This window comes from Loxodonta africana, chromosome 7, assembly GCF_030014295.1.
Source record: "Loxodonta africana isolate mLoxAfr1 chromosome 7, mLoxAfr1.hap2, whole genome shotgun sequence".
NCBI lineage: Eukaryota > Metazoa > Chordata > Mammalia > Proboscidea > Elephantidae > Loxodonta > Loxodonta africana.
In genome coordinates this window covers 82,650,640-82,669,832 of record NC_087348.1, presented here as the reverse complement: position 1 = coordinate 82,669,832, position 19,193 = coordinate 82,650,640, and the positions used below count along the sequence as shown (strand labels likewise).

Below are 19,193 nucleotides of genomic sequence, written 5' to 3'. Positions count from 1 at the left end.
TTCAATACAGGAAGGTGAGTGCTAGATGAGAGAAAAACAGTGTGGGAAGCTTTGATAGAATGTGACTAGCTGCATGAATGAGTGAGGAAAGGCACCACAGGGGAACTGGCATCTGAATTGGATGTTATAGAACAAGGAAGGTGCGGTTATATTTGTTTTACAATATAATTTGGTTTTGAACTAAAAGAAAGGAAAGGAAAGAAAAGAGAGAAGAAGGGAGAGGAGAGGAAAGGAAAAGAAAGAAAAACAAAACAAAACATGCAGGAATAATCAGGAAGAAAAAGACAAGTCAGGATGTGTCAGGATTTGTAGAGTCCAGTTAAGAAGTTAAATTTTTTCAGGGGAGTTTCACAGGCAATAACAATTGCATAATTCAAAGAGGACACATGTATTGGATAGAAAGATATTTCCTTTCATTTTAAACAGGGTGCAAGGAATAAAAATCGCCTTTCCTCTTATTAATTCTAATTGATGGATCATGTTCAGAGGCCATTAACTTTATCTCCAACACATCACCATGAGTGTCAGGGGATAACATGCATTTTAGGATCAGTTTTATTCACTATTCTCTTGATATCTCCAAAATTAGAACACCAGCCAAAGGACAATGGAGATCACAAACCCAAAGCTTGTGCTGAATCCAGACCACTTCTCCCTTTCCATACCCTATCATGGACATTCTCTCTCAAACTTTATTTTTTACATACATGGCAGGTGACAGTACTCTGGAAAAAAAAAAAAAGAAGTTCTACACAATTATTCATTTCTCATGCAAATACTTTTTTGTTTTTAAGGCTCAAAATGTAGAGAACCGTGTATTTTTTTTTTTTTTTTTTTAATGTGGGTGAGATCCAGTGCCCCTGGTGTTTCAGGAAGCAGGGTTAAATTATTTCTTAGAGACATTTCAGATATTTTAAAAGACTTGGTATAATAAGGTTAAATTAAAAGTCCAAAGCTGATATCTCCAATCTAGAAAATTTTAAGTGATTAAGAAATTACTTAATTATATAAAAAAAATGAATATTATCTATGAGGATGGGGAGAGAAAGGCCTGAATGAAAAATGTGTGCATGAAAACTCAATGCCTGGTTTATATTAGTGATGATATTATTACTATAATTATTATTATTTCACCAACAATAAAACAGTATTGAAAGTGTATTGTATGCCAACTATTCCATACATATTTACTTGACATGGGAAATACTCAATTTTTACCAGTTATACACAATGAAATAACTATAGAGGTAAGGTTGAATTGTGAATAATAAAATTTCCCTTCGGATTCCGTTATTCTGTAGATATACCTATTTGCAGGTTATGACTCCACATTTTCTTACAGTATTGAAGAACAAATGGAACTGAGCATGGAATATGAGAATGGACATGAACTGGCAGTTAGTATTAAATAGAGAAATTTTCAGGTCTTTCTCAGTTTCTAACCTGTTATCCTTTATGTGTCTCACTCCAGGTTGCGTCCTTGGCCTAGGTCAAGTTCTCCAGACTCCAGACAAGTAAAAAATGGTCAACAGCAGTCAATTAACCCCAAAATATTTTCTGCTCTTTGGTTTCCCTGGTCTGGAGGCCTTTTACCCCTGGTTCATCTTCCCACTCTGCTCCACATATCTTGTGGCCCTTGTGGGGAACAGCTTGATCTTGACAGTGATAAAGAAAAATACGTCTCTCCACCAGCCAATGTACCTCTTCCTAGCTATGCTAGCCTTTGCTGAGTTTGGTGTCTCTGCCTCAATACTGCCCACTGTGCTGGGCTTCTTCCTTTTTGGTGCCAATGAGATCTGCTTTGAAGCCTGCCTTCTACAGATGTTTTTCATACATTCCTTTTCTATCATGGAGTCAGGAGTTCTACTGGCTATGTCTGTGGATCGCTTTATGGCCATCTACAACCCACTGCGGTATACTTTGCCCCTTATTGCTGGTACTGGTGCTGCCCTTGGACTGAAGAGTGTGATACTCATGTTCCCACTGCCCTTTCTCCTGAAGGATCTGCCCTTCTGTGATCACAACACCCTTTCCCACTCTTATTGTCTGCACTCAGATCTGATCCAGCTGCCCTGTGGGGACACTCGTCCCAACAGCATTCTTGGGCTCTGCATCGTCGCTTCCACTTTTGGGCTAGACTCACTGCTCATCGTGGTCTCTTATATGTTGATCCTCTATACAGTGCTGGGCATTGCCTCTGGGGAAGGGCAGCAGAAGGCCTTCAACACACGTGCGTCACACATCTGTGCTGTGCTTCTGTATTACGTGCCTATGATCAGCATGGCTCTGGTGCACCACTTCATGAAGCATGCTGCACCTGCTGTCTGCCTACTCCTGGCCAGTGTCTACCTTCTGGTACCACCTGTGCTCAATCCCATTATCTACAGTGTTAAGACCAAGCAGATTCATCAGGGGTTGATACAACTCTTTCTTCAAAGAAAATATTGAGGGAGTTAAGGCAGAGGATATGGTTCCCTTCAAGTCAGCCAGTTTTCTTACTAAAACCTTTTCAAGGAAGGAAGGAGTGATCATCACCTTGGTAAAGTTACAAAGCTTGCTAATGTTACATTTTGATGAATGTGTGGGAACATATATTTTCATACATTATAGGTGGTAATCTAAATTAGTATAGCAGAGTTTTTCTCAGCAGTTTTGTTGTATGCATCAATTTAAAATGCATATGTTCTGTAACCCAGAAGTTCCCGTTCTTAACACTACTCTACATTCATCCTCTGATATTTGCACACAGGCTCAGAGACTTGAATAAGGGTTTTTACATTAGCAATGTTTGAAATGAGTTTAAAAAAAAAAGAAAAACTAAAACTGAAAGGTCTTAAGTGACTATCTATACTATGGAATATTCTGTAACAGCCACAAAAAAAAAAAAAAAGACTGATGTTTCATTGAATGGATTGGTATTCAATCCATATTGATAAGTAAGAAAAAGTAAATTACACACACACAAAGATGCATGTGGGTATATAATAACATTTTTCGTAAAACAATTTAAGTACATAAAACTACTTATGAATATGTATATATTAATATAAATTTTAAATACATTTAAAATATCTGCAAAAACACTAAATTAATGTCTTTTTATGAAGATGGCTATGATGGTTGAAGAGAAATCAAAGAAGACTTCCACGGCACCTGTATTGTTTAAAGATTTTTGAAAATAATATATTCAGTACTCTCTTCTGTTACTAAAATTGTACATATATAATATACTGAATATGATAACATAATGAATGTTATAATAGTAGGTGTATACACTAAAAACCTTACCAATCAAAAGCAAAATAGATACTAAGAGCAAAGCCGTATGACTGAGAATATACACTGAAAATAAGCCCAAAGGGAAGAATTACGGAAGTCATGAACCAGTAAAGTTCTTGAAGGCTGCTGATTTGGGGAATAACACAAGTTCCTCCAGCTAAGACCTCCCTGAAAGAAATTAGTGTAGATGGACTATGAGGTGACAAATTGGAGGGCAGAGGGATTAAGCTTGCTCACCCCAGACATCCTCACTTGACTTGGGAATTTGAAATTGAGCTTTCAAGAGTTTGGTGGAAATTAAGTTATTGCAGACTGAATGTTAGTAGGAAAGTATGATAAGGAAAATTTTTCTGAGAACTGGAAAGCTTTGTTTTATTTGGATTTGTAGGGGCTCTTGGATTTATAGATACTCACTCCTCCCTCAGAATAGATTTCAAGTGGCCATTGAGACTAAGTTGCCCCATTATTCATTCTGAGACTCTTTGTTTCTTATCCTTTATTTCATATTACATATCACAATTGTAATCAAATAATTATCTGTGTATTGGTTGTTAAATGTCTCAACTAGTAAATTTTAAGTTTAATTGTGTCTCTCTTGTTCACCACATATACCCAGTGACTCCTGTAGTGCCTGGAATATACTAAAACCAAAACCAAACCCATTGCTGTCAAGTCAATTCCAACTCATAGTAACCCTATAGGACAGAGTAGAACTGCCCCAAATGGTTTCCAAGAAGCAGCGGTGGATTTGAACTTCTGACCTTTTGTTTAGCAGCCAAATGCTTAACCACTACACCACCAGGGAATATTTGCTAAATGAATCATTGAATAAATGAATATAAGCCTGTGTATATTTCCATGATCCTATGATTATTTTGGGAAATGCTGGTAGCGTAGTGGTTAAGTGTTATGGCTGCCAACCAAAAGATCAGCAGTTGAAGCAACCAGGTGTTCCTTAGAAACTGTATGGGGCAGTTCTACTCTGTCCTGTAGGGTCACGATGCATCAGAATCAACTGGATAGCAGTGGGTTTGGTTTGTTTTTTTTTTTCATGATTATATTTAACTTTCTTTGGTAGCATCTGTTACCAATTGTTTGTTATCATTTTCACCTGCAGGCTTTACCCATTGTCCACTGTGGTCACCACATCCTGTTGTCCCCCGCCCCCCCAAGATCCTAGACATTGTATCTGTGGTAAAATGGCAGAAGATCCTCTCCATGTCTTATACTTGGTGATGATGACTATCCTCTTCTAGTTTTATTACTTTTATTACTTTGGGGGAGCCTATGCATTGCCTGCAATCCCACAGGTTGCCATAATGAATGCTTTCCTCCCTTTCCTCATTGGCAATGAACCCCACTACCTATCAAGACTACAGAGAGATGCAATAGCATTTTTGTACACTGACCTCCAAAGAAGGTTGGGAAATATCAGACTAAGGAGACCCTTGGTTTTATGGGGTCCTGAATCATTCTGGATTGCTGTTAAGTCAGTTTTGGATAGTCAGACTAGTGCATGTATTTGTGACCTATGTGAGCTATAAGCCATTATAATTGGAAGATGAGTGAGAGAAAACAGCCTCCTTTATATGCAAAAAATGAGTCCTAAGGATCACAATAGAGAGTCCTAGACAGATCAGGAGAAAGATGTAGAACAAAATTCAAATTCACAAAAAATGACCAGACTTACTGGTCTGACAGAGACTGGAGGAACCCCCAAGACTATGGCCCCCAGGCCCTGTTAAGATCAGAAGCCACACTCAAAGTCCACCTTTCAGCCAAAGATTAGACAGACAGGCCTATAAAACAAACAGTCATAATAATAATAAGTGCTTCTTAGTTCAATCAATTATATGGGACCAAATGGGCAACACCTCCCGAAAGCAAAAACAGCAAAGCAAGCAAAAACAACAAGGCAGGAAGGGAAGAGGAAAACTGGACGAATGGAGATGGAGAACCCAGGGTGGAAACAGAAAGGGGGAGAGTGCTGACACATTGTAGGAATTGCAACCAACGTCTCACACACACACACACACACACACACACATAAAATTGTGTATAAAATTTTTTAATGAAAAACTAGCACTGTAAAATGAAAAAAAAGAGAGTCCTAAAGAGAGAAAATAGAGCCTGGGTGGTGCAAGAAGTTTGTGATGGGATGTTAACCAAAAAGTTAGCTGTTCAAACCCACCCAATGGCTCCACAAAAGAAATGCCTGATGAACAGTTTTTGTAAAGATTACAGCCAAGAAAACTTATGAAGCGGTTCTGTTCTGTCACAGACGGGATCACCTTCGGTAGGGGAGCCCACTTCACCGTAGCTAACAACAACAACAAAAAGAAAGAAAGAGTGGAATGAATTAGAAACCTGAGTTTTTCGTGGATGTAAGAAGCAGCGTTCTTAACACTTAAATCCCCCAGCAACAAGTCAAGTATCTCTTTAGAAGGAGTGAGTCAGGTCCTAAGAGGTTTTATGACGTATATCAACATACTTAATGGGATTTCCTGGGTCAGCATATATGTGTAGCTCTCTGAAAACCTGAGGTGAACTCTCTCTTCTTTAAATATCCTACCCCGTCTCACAAATTAGGTGATGCCAAAGGAGTGATGTCTGAAAGTGCTAGTGTAGTTTCAGTGGTAAACAGAATGAGATATGGATTATTTTTGACTGCATTAAAACCAACCTTGAGTTTTGTTTCTAATCAAAGTGATTGTCCTTTTAGTACAACCCATCTACTGACTAAATAGAGACAGGATGCTTAGTGATTCTAATCTGAATTTAGTAAATTATTACATAACTAACTTTACCCTTTCTGTAGCCCTAGTCTTGCATTACATCCTTTATATATCTGTATGAAAATATTTTTAAATGTTTTTTAATCACTCTTCCTGGTGATTGGTAATGAGGGAAAATTAGTTTCCAACTGTGAAAGAAAAGTTTTCTCTACAATAAAATTAAAATTTCCTCCTCTTGGGGGAAAAAAAAAAGGTAAGAAAAAAAAAGGTTGTATTTAGTATAGGTTATATATTGAGAATTGTGGGGGGGGATTTTGTTGTCTGTTTAAATGTGTGCATTGGATTACAACTAACTTTTTACTGACAGCCAAGACAAGAGAAAAATTTTCTAACATTAATCAAATTTATTATTAACATTGATTTTAATTTAGCCATCATAAAATTCTAGGATTGGTTTTGCCTACATTACGGCTGGCTTCAGAAGTTGTCATGGAAGAGAATATGGAGTTGAGTTTCTCTTTTCATCACCCAAAAGCCAATGGTTTAAAGGAGCATTGCATAGCTGCTCCTTTTCCCATCCTGAGATGTTTCTAAAATAACACTTAGATTAAAAACCAGAGACATTTCCTGTTACAAAGACACACTTACTAAGTAATTATCAGGATTATTATATTAAGTATTTGTGTGGATCATAACAAATTATGGACAACAATCTGAAGAATGGGAATTCCAGAACACTTAACTGTGCTCATGAGGAACCTGTAGACAGACCAAGAGACAGTCGTTCAAACAGAACAAGAGGATGCTGTGTGGTTTAAGGTGAGGAAAAGTATGTGTCATGGTTGTGTCCTTTTACCACAGTTATTCAATCTGTATCCTGAGCAAATAATCTGGGAAGCTGGACTATATGAAGAAAAATGCAGCATCAGGATTGGAGGAAGATTCATTAACAACTGCAATGCGCAGATGACACAACCTTGCTTGCTGAAAGTGAAGAAGACTTGAAACACTTACTGAAGAAGATCGAAGACCACAACCTTCAGTATGGATTACAACTCAACATAAAGAAAACAAAAATCCTCACAACTGGACCAATAAGCAACATCATGATAAACGGAGAAAAGATGGGAGTTGTCAAGGATTTCATTTTACTTGGATCCACTATCAACACTCGTGGAAGCAGCGGTAAGAAATCAAACGATGTATTGCATTGGGAAAATCTGCTGCAAAAGACCTATTTAAAGTGTTAAAAAGCAAATATGTCACTTTGAGGACTACGGTGAGCCTGACCTAAGCCCATTGTATTTTCAATTGCCTCATACACATGCAAAAGTTGGACAATGAGTACGGAAGACCAAAGAAGAATTGATGCCTTTGAGTTATGATGTTGGGGAAGAATTTCAAATATATTATGGACTGCCAGAAGAACAAACAAATCTGTCTTGGAAGAAGTACAGACACAATGCTCCTTAGATAAGAGGATGGCAAGACTTTGTCTCATGTACTTTGGACATGCTATCAGGAGGAACCAGTCCTTGGAGAGAGATATCATGCTTGGTAAAGTAGAGGGTCAGTGAAAGAGAGGAGGACCCTCAAGGAGATGAATTGATACAGTGGCTACAACAATGAGCTCAAACATAGCAATGCTTGTGAGGACGGCACATGACCGGCAGTGTTTCATCCTGTTGTAAATAGTGCTGCTATGTAATTTGTGATTTAGATTTTTAGTAAGTAGAAATTTTAATTCACCAGGAGCCTTAAACAGCATTCAGATATTTCTTTGTTTCTTGCCACTACTTTCTTCTGTACTTAATGTCTTAATATACAAAACTAAGATGTTACATTGTTCTCTGACATTCGGTTATATTTCATTTTTCCTCATATGTTCACGCAGGTCTACACTCTCCAATATTTAGTGACAAGGAGAAAGTGTTTGATCCACAACTGAGCATTTGCTTATCCTTTTTCTACAGCTCCTGGTGCAGAGATGACTAGCAGTGATGACATCCGAATCATAACTTCGTTATCTTATTGATTTCTGTTCCTTCTCTTCCAGGAACAAACTTAAACAGAAATTTGGCACAATTTTGGGGCAAAGATTTTTCATGGGGACATTAGCATAATTGCCTGTTCCATTAGTGGGAATAATACGACATGTGTCTTTCCGAGAAAGGTGTGCAATATCCTTGATGTTAAGTTACTTGAGAATAATAGTTAATGGAAAAAGCTCTAATTTTCATATTTTTGTCAATAAACCATTGCCATTGAGTCAATTCTGACTCATAGCTAATCTATAGGACAGAATACTACTACCCCATAGGGTTTCCAAGGAACGACTGGTGGATTCGAACTGCCAACCTTTTGGTTAGCAGTTAAAGGCTTAACTACTGCGCTATAAAAAAAACAAAAAACTCAGTGCCGTTGAGTCGATTCCGACTCCTAGCGACCCTATAGGACAGAGTAGAACTGCCCCGTAGAGTTCCCAAGGAGTGTCTGGTGGATTCGAACTGCCGACCCTTTGGTTAGCAGCCATAGCACTTAACCACTAAGCCACCAGGCACCACCAGGGCTCCTTTTTTTCAAAAGGGAGAGACAATCATTAAATATATAATGAGTGTTAAGGGGATTAGAGACTTATAAATGAGAAATTTCATCAAGGGTTTCCCAGAACACCATCCCAGGTTATAATGGAAAATGACAATGTCCTTGATGTATATATGTGTGCTAAGTATTTGAAACACACACCAAGGCCTGGGGGAAAAATATACCAATGTCCCAAATTATACTCAGTGTCCATGGTGTGACTCATCCAATAATCTTGCATCATAGCTTCTGAACTTTTTCTATATCAGGGAAGTTTACTTTTATTCAATTTTGGCTACTCCTTGGACAAGCCCTGGACCTCGTTCTCAACCAGAGGTACTTTTCTCCTGCTATTAACCTCTACTATTCTATTTTCTGATCACAGATACTTATCTCCTAAATCTCCTTAAACATACTAGATTGAACTGACCTGTTAAGGCCCTGCCTCATTTAATCTCTCCAATATTTCTAAGTCTCTCAGTCTACTCCTGACTTCATATACATCTGGATCTAATCTAGACCACATTATTCATCATTTAAAGCATTCCCTCACCAATTACACAAAGCTCTTATTCTCTTATTACACCAACAACACAAAAAATATATTTTCAGAGCTACTTTCGAAAAACCTATAAATGGGTCTTGATGTATTTTCAAGCCAAATCACTTTTTTTTTTTCCTAGAAAACCAGCCATGCACAATCATTAAATTCTCTTCAACATTAGGTTCTAAAAATGTTTACTTTCTGATATCTCTCTGTAGCTACCACATGCTAGGAAGCCCTACTCAGCACAGCTTCTTGGTTAATCTCCCTACCTCGCCCAATCTAAAACTTTTTCTCACATTAGTTTAATCATCAGATTCTATCATCTGCTGTTATTAAAAGCCCTTAATGATCCTAGGATATCAACAATTCTATGCCCTACTTCTAACTTGATAAATTCATGTTTATAAAAGTAATAGTGAGCATTGGAGATGAAAGTATTCTTTTTCCAAGACGCAGTTGTTCTATATTAGCTAACTCTAATGGTATACTTTTATGAGTCAGACGTTTTTCTAAGCAACTTACATATATTAATGATTTCATTCTCATAGTAAGTGCATATTATTTTTATCCTCATTTCACAGAAGTACTGACTGATTCTATGTTCTTGCTCCCTCCCATAGGGACCATGACACATTGAAAAAGAGTGAAGCAATTGCCTGAGTAATTGCTCCTCAGGGAACTCAGATCTATAACCACTCCTCCACTCCCTGAAAACTCTGGTTAGCTTAAAAAGGGAGGCAGTATTCCAGCACCAAGGATAGGAAGATGTTAAAGCCAGGGTGGCACGGAGTTCCTTAAGTGAGCTTTCCAAGTCCTCAACTCTGCTCCTGGTGAGTGCTGAACCCCATGATCTCCCAGTCCTGCCTCCTGAAGCAGCCTCCAGAAGGAATTCCAACCCAATCCCAAAGTTTGAAGGCCTCTGGATTTCTCTCAGTTAGTTGTCATTTCCCTAGCTTCCTGACCTGTGTGATAGGACAAGGGAATAGTCTTTTTAAATTTGATGAATTCTAGAAAGTTTTGACATTATATAGTCTTAGGTCAGTTATGCAGTGCATATATCCTGGTTATATGCCTCATGTGTTAAATAGGAAGTCCTTGTCACCCTATCTCCCTCACAGATGTGGTCTGAGGATCAGTGAGAAAAAGATGAGGAAGAAGCATTGTTAACAGAAAATTGGAGATAAATCTAAGATAATTTTTCGCCTCTGACTATGACTGATCCCTTATGAGAAACTCTGAGAAAGTAGAAGGTAGGAAAATTGGGGGAACACTGATATTCACTGTTTGCTAAAGGCTTACATTAAATACCCAGAGCCACTCTCTGAGGTAGACATTTCTGGTCTATCTTAAAAATAAAAAAAAGAAATGGAGGTGCACAAAGATTAGGTAGATAACACATACACCACACATAGGATTCACTCCCAATTTTGTACTGTTCCAGGGATGTAGTACTCACTTCACCACACCTTCTTGCTGATCCTTTGCTGTGTCCTATGCTGTGGGTGATCTCTTTTGTCTCCTTCCATCCTGAAATGCTCTTCTTGAACAAATACTAAACTCAAGGGAATGATTGTCTTTTGGGATCTCTTTCAAAGAGACCTATCTGGCTAGGGAGATTCTGGAGGATAGGATTGGAAAGGATAGGAAAAAAAAAAAAAAAAACAAGAGAACAGGAGAGAGCATGGGAAGAGTGGAGAACACTATTGATAACAGGAGAAGAGATGTCCAAATTTCAGGTATCTCTCAAGATTTATCCCTAGTTATATCAGGCCATTTGGGGTATGGCAGGCAAGATATCAGTGCAATGGGATCAAGAGAGCAATAGCACAACACACAGGAGGAGAAGTTGCTCAAGCCAGAGGCAGACCAATATGTAGTCTGTTTAAAGAGCTAAAAAAGATATGTCGAGCTTTCGAAGGTAAGGAGAGAACACAGAAAGAGCATGACAAGTGGGAAACAGGGACTTCCCCAAGTTCCTCTGCCATGCGAAGTTCTGGTATATATGATTATATCTTAAGGTCAATGATCTGTCTCTGAATTTCCCCTCCCTAAGCACAGACCTTTAAGTTAAGTTCTAGCACAGACCTTAGCCCAGAGCTTTTCCTAAGCTAGTATCTTCCTGATGCTGAGTTAAACTGCGCTATTCCCAATTTTTTTTTTATTCCCAATCTCTCCACTGAGCCTAGCAGATTCCTACCAATTTCTCATGTCTCTACTTAAATATCATTTCCCCAAGAAAACATTCTCAGACTTTGAAGAATCAGTTGTTTTTTTCTTCTAGATCCCGGTCACTGTATCCTGATCTTCTCCTTCGTTGCACTTAATATAATTGTAACCAGCTTGGAGAAGAGAAGTTTTCAACATATGTGATGACTTATTTGAATATTTGTGGGAGAAGATGTGTTCTCTGTTGTCACAGTGATTGAAATTTGCAGAGAAGATTTTATGAATAAGGCCAGGGATTGGGGTTGACAAAATCCTGCACAGAGGAGGGCCAGTTGTTTATAGATCAACAGGGAAAAGAAGAACTTAATAACTGCATGGGATAGTGAGGTCCCTGTTGCTGAGGAATCTCAACAAAGGCTGAATGGACAGTTCACATCAGAGAGAGGGTGTAGAGAAAAGATTTCTCCAAATGTGGGAAGTATGTGTGCATATGCCAATAGATGAGTGTATGAGTGTGCTTAAGGTAGGAGGTGAGTTGAAAAATATCTTCAAAAGTCCTTCCAACCTTGCAAGTCCAGGATTCTATTGTTATAACTGCCCTGGCCCATTCAGAGCTCAGTTAAAACATACCCAATTTAGAGAGATGGTTTTCTCCTCCTTCCTCTGTCCTCCTCTCCTGACCAGGAGGGTTTTCTTTAAAAATTTATTTAGGTTTTTGGTTTTGTTGCTGCACTGTATTCACGGATGTGTCTGAGTCAGAAAGAAGAAATTCCAGTGGATAAGGGGGCTGTCTTTGATAACTGTGAACGAACAGATTGTGGATATCATAATGAGAGAATACTTTGGTCAGCCTTAAACTTTGACTACAAATCCAACAACCTAGGTTCCTGCCTTTATTGCTTCATTCACGTCTTTTCACATAACGTTGCCAGTTGTATTCAAGTTTTGTCAAACCCCAGAACAGTAAAACCCAGTTTGAGTCCGAGCTCAATTCTTTTCTAGTTTAATTTGGTTACTGATAAAATTTCTGTTCACATCTTCTTGATACTAGTCCATATCATAGGCTGGTATTTCCTATGCATGTTTGTCGCATCAGGAGCTTTCTAGGGCTAGGCATCCCCACACCAACACAAAGTATCCATCTCTCCCATTGCTGATCTACCAGTCTAGAACCTCCCAATGATGGAGACTATAATCCCCGCCAGACTTAAAATTTCCCAGCTACAATCATCTGCCAGTTTTCAGGCATGAGACTTTTGGTCACTTGAATCTGTGACCTTAGTTTTTTTTCTTTTCTTTCCTCAGTCTCCAATGGCCTTTCTCCATGATAACATCTATCAGCTTGTTTCTAATTTTCAGGGTGGCACTAATCCCACAGGATTCGATTTCAATGTGAAGAACTCCAATAGCTCTATGAGGTTTTTACCTACAACATTCATTCTACTTGGCATCCCAGGGCTGGAGGCAGAGCATATCTGGATCTCCATCCCCTTCTGCCTGATGTACATCATCATCTTCCTTGGAAATGGCACCATTCTTCATGTCATCAGGACAGACACTGCCCTACACCAGCCCATGTATGTCTTTCTTGCCCTGTTGGCATTGGCTGAGGTTGGTGTCTCTGCATCTACCCTGCCTACAGTGCTAGGCATCTTCCTGTTTGGCACCACTGAGATTGGTTTTGATGCATGCCTTCTCCAGATGTTCTCCATCCATTCCTTCTCCATCATGGAATCAGCTGTGTTGCTAGCCATGTCCGTGGATCGCTTTGTGGCCATCTACAGTCCACTGCATTATACTGCCATCCTGACCATGCCCCGCATCATTGGCACAGGAGTTATGATTGGGCTGAAAAGCATTATGCTCATGGCCCCATTGACCTTGCTCTTACGGCGACTACCCTTCTATGACCATGATGTCCTCTCCCATTCCTATTGCCTCCATCCCAACCTCTTACATCTACCCTGTGGGGACATTTCTATCAACAATATATATGGGCTTTTCATTGTTACCTCCACTTTTGGGCTGGATTCACTGCTCATTGTGATCTCCTATGGGCTCATACTCCACACTGTACTCAGTATCACCACTGGAGAGGGGAGAAGGAAGGCACTCAACACACGTGGGTCACACATCTGTGCTGTACTCACTTATTATGTGCCTATGATTGGGTTATCTATGATGCACCGCTTTGGACACCATGTGTCCCCTCTGCTGCAAGCCATGATGGCTAATGCCTACCTCTTCTTCCCACCTGTTGTTAATCCCATTGTCTACAGCATTAAGACCAAAGAGATCCGTCGTGGCATTGTCCGAATGCTATCAGAGATGAGGGCCAGAGTTTAGCCAGAGGCCAAAGTTGTAAGAAATTTTTTTTTTGTATATTCACAAGGTATCCTACATTGCATGTTATGCCATTGTTGTTACCTTAAAACGTGGGGTCTAAAAGGAGAATCTTCATAACCTCGCAGTAAACTGGAGTGGGGATACAAGTTGGAGTGGTTGTGTGTGGCAGAATCTATAGAGAATTGATGTTATTTTAAAATATATTGTGTGACAAGAGGTTTTCCATTATCTTGCATAGCTGGAGCACGCATACAAGAAAATTTGTGAAAGCACAGGATTTTCCATAAAAAAATGATAATCTGAAGTTGAAAGATCTTCTGGGAAACCTTTTGAAACTACATTACTCCTTTATCTTTTCCACAGGAAAAAACTACTAGCTATTATATTCAGGTAGGCATGAAGCTAAATTAGAAAGCCTGAGAAAATGCATACAATAGTATAAGGATTTCCACCTTCACTAAGGGGAGGTTAGTTTCAGAACAATCTTCCTTCCAAGAACAATTTGTAAAGTTAGAAAGATATATTTTAAATGGCTTCAGAGAACATTCAAACCAGTGAGGATATAAAGACTAAAAACTCAAAAAGAAGTGAAGCCTGGAGAAGTGACCCTGATATTTGGTGACATTTTCTGTTAAGGCCTTTGCCAATTCAACAGTAATAGATGATAAAATGAGAATAGCTTACAGCAATCTCAAAGGGATAGAAAGCAGGGGAACAAAAATTGAAACACAGAAACCTCCAAGAAAGATTACCTGGTAAATACCTAGGCATTTGGTTGGATTCCAGAAAGCTTATAACTTGGAGTAAGGGAATCAGAAGTAGACCGGCCCCACAAAGTTGTTTTTTCTTTTTTTTTTTAATCATCTTACTACCTAATTTCACTACCCTGTTTGTAAGAATTAAAATGACCAGCCATCCCAGTTTTCTCAGGACTTTCTCAGTTATGACAGAGAGAATACCACAATCTAGGAAATTCTACAGTCCTAGAAAAAATGATGGTTGGTCACTATAATCATAAATAAAAGTAAAGTCTCTTAGCAGAAAGATATCAACTTGTAGCTCAAATTAAAAAAAAAATTAGCATCATGAATTTTCATTATATTCATTAAGAATCTAATCTGACATGCAAAATACAGGAACGAAACAAGAATCAAGAGAAAAAAGAATAAGAGCAAAGGGTTAAGCCCACAGACTATTCATCTTTTGGGATCATTATATGCTGACATTAAAATAATCGCTTAGATAAAATTTAATAAATTCAATAATAATACCTGAGTAGATATAAATGACTATTGACAGTATGAAAAACATAATGGTTTATATTTTTAAATTACATGTAGAAATAAAATACATACACCCAAAAGGACAAAAGATTAAGCTAAAAATCAAGCCAAACCCATTGCTGTCAAGTGGATTTTGACTCATAGTCACCCTATAGACAAAAGATTAGAAGAGTTAAATTAGTCTTTAGCACTTACATTGTCCAGGAAGAAATAAAAAGCTAATACAAACTCGACTTGTTGACTTGAAGATGTATATTTAATTTCTATAGTAACCACTACAAAGTCGGTAAAGGAAGTTTTAACCTAACACTTAGCTAAAGGAATATAGAAAAATGAAACATAATAAATAATCTAAAATAAGTCAAGAAAGGTGAGAAAAGGATGAAATAAATTTTTTAAAATAGAAAGATGACAAATTTGAATCCATTTATGTAAGTATGTACATTAAAACAAATTGATCTGATACTTAAAAGACAAATCTAATCTTATAGAATCAAAAGTATTTGCATCTCTTTTAAGGAATATCTTAAATACATGAACACAGAAAATGTTTGAAGAAAACAGATAAAAATGATATTCCATACAATTGCTAACCAAAAGAAACCTGGAATAGCTATACTAATATCGATAAATCGAGTTCCAAAAAAGAATGATTACTAGCGATGAGAAGCATTTCATAATAAAAACAATAAGCAAGTTAGATGAAACATGTCTAAATTTGCATGTACCTAATAACATTAGCTGAGTCTTGGTCATGCAGTGGCTAAGCTTTAGGCTGCTAACCAAAAGGTTGTAGGTTTGAGCCCACCCATCACCTCTGGGGAGAAAGAACTGGAGGTCTGCTCAAATTAAGACTGCTGTTGTTGTTGGTGCCGTCTAGTCTGTTGTGATTCATAGCAACCCTATGTACAACAGAACGAAACACTGCCCAGTCTTGTGCAATCCTCATGATCATTGTTGCGTCTGAGCCCACTGTTGCAGCCACTGTGTCAATCCATCACATTGAGGGTGTTTCTCTTTTTCGCTGACCAGGCATGATGTCCTTCTTCAGGTGCCTTCTGGTGCCTCCTGATAACATGTCCAAAGCACGTGAGACAAAATTTTGTCATCTTTGCTTGTAAGGAGCATTCTGTACTTCTTCCAAGACAGGTTTGTTCATTCCTCTGACAATTCACAGTATATTCAATATTCTTCACCAACACCATAATTCAAAGATATCAATTTTCTTCGGTATTCTTTATTCACTGTCCAGTTTTTGAATGTATATGAAGTGATTGAAAATACCATGACTGGGTCAGGTGCACTTTAGTCCTTAAAGTGACGTCTTTGTTTTTGGACACTTTAAAGACGTCTTTTGCAGCAGATATGCCCAATCCAAGACTTTGTTTGATTTTATTATCACTGCTTACGTGGATGTTCATTGTAGACTCAAGTCAAATGAAATTCTTGACTTTCAACTTTTCTTCCCTGTAAAGACTAAAAAACCTAGAAAACCATCGGGGTAGTTCTATTCTGTCACATGGTGTTGTTATGAGTCAAAACTGACTCAATGACACCTGACAACAACAACAACGTAGCCATAAAATGCATAAAGCAAAAATTACCAGAATTACAGAAATAAGTAGACAAAACCATAATCACACTGGTAGATTTTATTACAATTTTCTTAGTAACTGATATAAAAAGTAGGCCGAAAAAACAAAAAAATCAGTAAGATTAAAGAGATTTGGGAAACATGATTAAAACCTTAATCATACCCACATTCTTCTAAAACACACACGAAACACCTACCACAACTGACCATTCAGATGTAGTGACATTGTATTTCTTGATCTGGTTTGAGGACAGATGTATTCAGTTTCTGATTATTATTGAGTTATACTCTTCTAAGGTGGCACTTTTATCTATAAATATCGTATTCCAATAAAATGTGAATTAAAGACAAACTAAAAACATAATGCAATATGACACTGTTAAAATTTAATAAGCATCTGTTTGTATGGTGGTGAGCAGTGAATCAATCTGCATCTAACTTATTTTCATACTTACTGTCACCAAATCTCCAGTTTTGAGCCTCACACACCATCCCCCTGCCTTCCTGAAATCCAGATGCCTCAAATTCATACCCTGAGTTAGAAAAATGGCTTGACTTGTTTTCTTAATTTTTTTTTTTTCTGTAGTCAGTTAGGTTCCATCCCTCTTTGTTTTGAAAAATGAGTTATAGTCACCTATATTCTTCCTATATTCCATTTTTGAAATTTCTCTCCTCCTATTTTTTTTTTTTTTTGAGGACTTTCTGGGTGCCACAAACAGTTAAGCACTCAACTACTAGCCAAAGAATTGGTGATTCGAACCTACCCAGAGGCATCTCAAAAGACAGGCATGTCAGTCTGCTCCTGAAAGGTGGCAACCTTGAAAACCCTTTGGAGCAGTTCTACTCGGCACACCTGAGGTCACAATGAGTTAGATTCAACTCAGAGGCAACTAACAACAACAAAAATATTGTTTTAACACTCAATACCTTTGCTCCCATGAGTTTATACTTGTATTATTATTAATATTTGAGATAAACACATATGTTCAACCCACCTAGTTTCCACATTTTGATTTACGTATTTTTCTTCCTGTCTGCTGTCAGATTTAATATATGTTTTTAATTTTGTCCCTGTTTGTTTTGGAGTTATAAATTATACTTCTGTAGGGGTAATTTTTTTTAAATAATTTTTACTGTGCTTCAAGTGAAAGTTTACAAATCAAGTCAGTCTCTCACGCAAAAACCCATATACACCTTGCTACACACTCCCTATTTTTTTTTTTTTTTACACACTCCCTATTACTCTCCGCCTAGTGAGACAAAAAAAAAAAAAAAATTTTTTTTTTTTTTTTTAGTGAGACAGCCTGCTCTCTCCCTCCACTCTCTCTTTTCGTGTCCTTTTCACCAGCTTCTGCCCCCCTCCACCCTCTCATCTCCCCTCCAGGCAGGAGAAGCCAATGTAGTCTCAAGTGTCCACCTGATCCAAGAAACTCACTCCTCACCAGCATCCCTCTCCAACCCATTGTCCAGTCCAATCCATGTCTGAAGAGTTGGCTTCGGGAATGGTTCCTGTCCCGGAGCAACAGAAGGTCTGAGGGCCATGACAATCGGGGTCCTTCTAGCCCATTAAGTCTGGTCTTATGAGAGTTTGGGGTCTGCATCCCACTGCTCTCCTGCTCCCTCAGGGGTTCTCTGTTGTGTTCCCTGTCAGGGCAGCCATCGGTTGTAGCCAGGCACCATCTAGATCTTCTGGTCTCAGGATGATGTAGTCGCTGTTTCATGTGGCCCTTTCTCTCTCTTGGGCTCATAATCACCTTGTGTCATTGGTGTTCTTCATTCTTCTTTGATCCAGGTGGGTTGAGACCAATTGATGCATCTTAGATGGCTGCTTGCTACCGTTTAAGACACCAGACGGAACTCTTCAAAGTGGGATGCAGGATGTTTTCTTAATAGATTTTATTATGCCAATTGACTTAGATGTCCCCTGAAACCATGGACCCCAGACCCCTGCCCCTGCTACGCTGGCATTCGAAGCATTCAGTTTATCCAGGAAACTTCTTTGCTTTTAGTTTAGTCCAATTGTGCTGACCTCCCCTGTATTGTGTGCTGTCTTTCCCTTCACCTAAAGTAGTGCTCATCTACTATCTAATTAGTGAATACCCCTCTCCCGCCCTTCCTACCTCCCCCCGCTCTCGTAACCACAAAAGAATGTTTTCTTCTCAGTTTAAACTATTTCTCAAGTTCTTACAATAGTGGTCTTATACAATATTTGTCCTTTTGCAACTGACTAATTTCACTCAGCATAATGCCTTCCAGGTTCCTCCATATTATGAAATGTTTCACAGATTCCTCACTCTTCTTTATCGATGCGTAGTATTCCATTGTGTGAATATACCACAATTTATTTATCCATTCATCATACGATGGGCACCTTGGTTGCTTCCATCTTTTTGCTACTGTAAACAGTGCTGCAATAAGCATGGGTGTGCATATATTTGTTCGCATAAAGGCTCTTATTTCTCTAGGATATATTCCAAGGAGTGGGATTGCTAGATCGTATGGTAGTTCTATTTCTAACTTTTTAAGGAAGTGCCAAATCGATTTCCAAAGAGGTTGTAAGATTTGACATTCCCACCAGCAGTGTAGAAGTGTTCCAATCTCTCCACAGCCTCTCCAACATTTATTCTTTTGTGTTTTTTGGATTACTGCCAGCCTTGTTG

At 38.4% G+C, this 19,193-nt stretch overlaps 2 protein-coding genes across 2 annotated transcripts; both read left to right on the top strand.

Moving 5' to 3' along the window:
- The first annotated feature begins 1,521 nt into the window (after window positions 1-1,521).
- LOC100655500 (olfactory receptor 51I2-like) lies at window positions 1,522-2,643 on the top strand. The gene has a single exon (XM_003421560.3). It carries the CDS (start codon window positions 1,522-1,524, stop codon window positions 2,446-2,448), a length of 927 nt encoding a protein of 308 aa, XP_003421608.1. The 3' UTR covers window positions 2,449-2,643.
- A 9,391-nt stretch (window positions 2,644-12,034) lies between these two features.
- LOC100657585 (olfactory receptor 51J1-like) lies at window positions 12,035-14,298 on the top strand. The gene has a single exon (XM_064289256.1). The coding sequence runs from the start codon at window positions 12,622-12,624 to the stop codon at window positions 13,654-13,656; it is 1,035 nt and encodes a 344-aa protein (XP_064145326.1). The 5' UTR covers window positions 12,035-12,621; the 3' UTR covers window positions 13,657-14,298.
- Window positions 14,299-19,193: the final 4,895 nt, after the last annotated feature.

What these genes read in the sequence shown, in the direction of transcription:
- LOC100655500 (XM_003421560.3), top strand. Translation starts at nt 1,522, where the DNA reads ATGGTCAACAGCAGTCAATTAACCCCAAAATATTTTCTGCTCTTTGGT.
- LOC100657585 (XM_064289256.1), top strand. Translation starts at nt 12,622, where the DNA reads ATGGCCTTTCTCCATGATAACATCTATCAGCTTGTTTCTAATTTTCAG.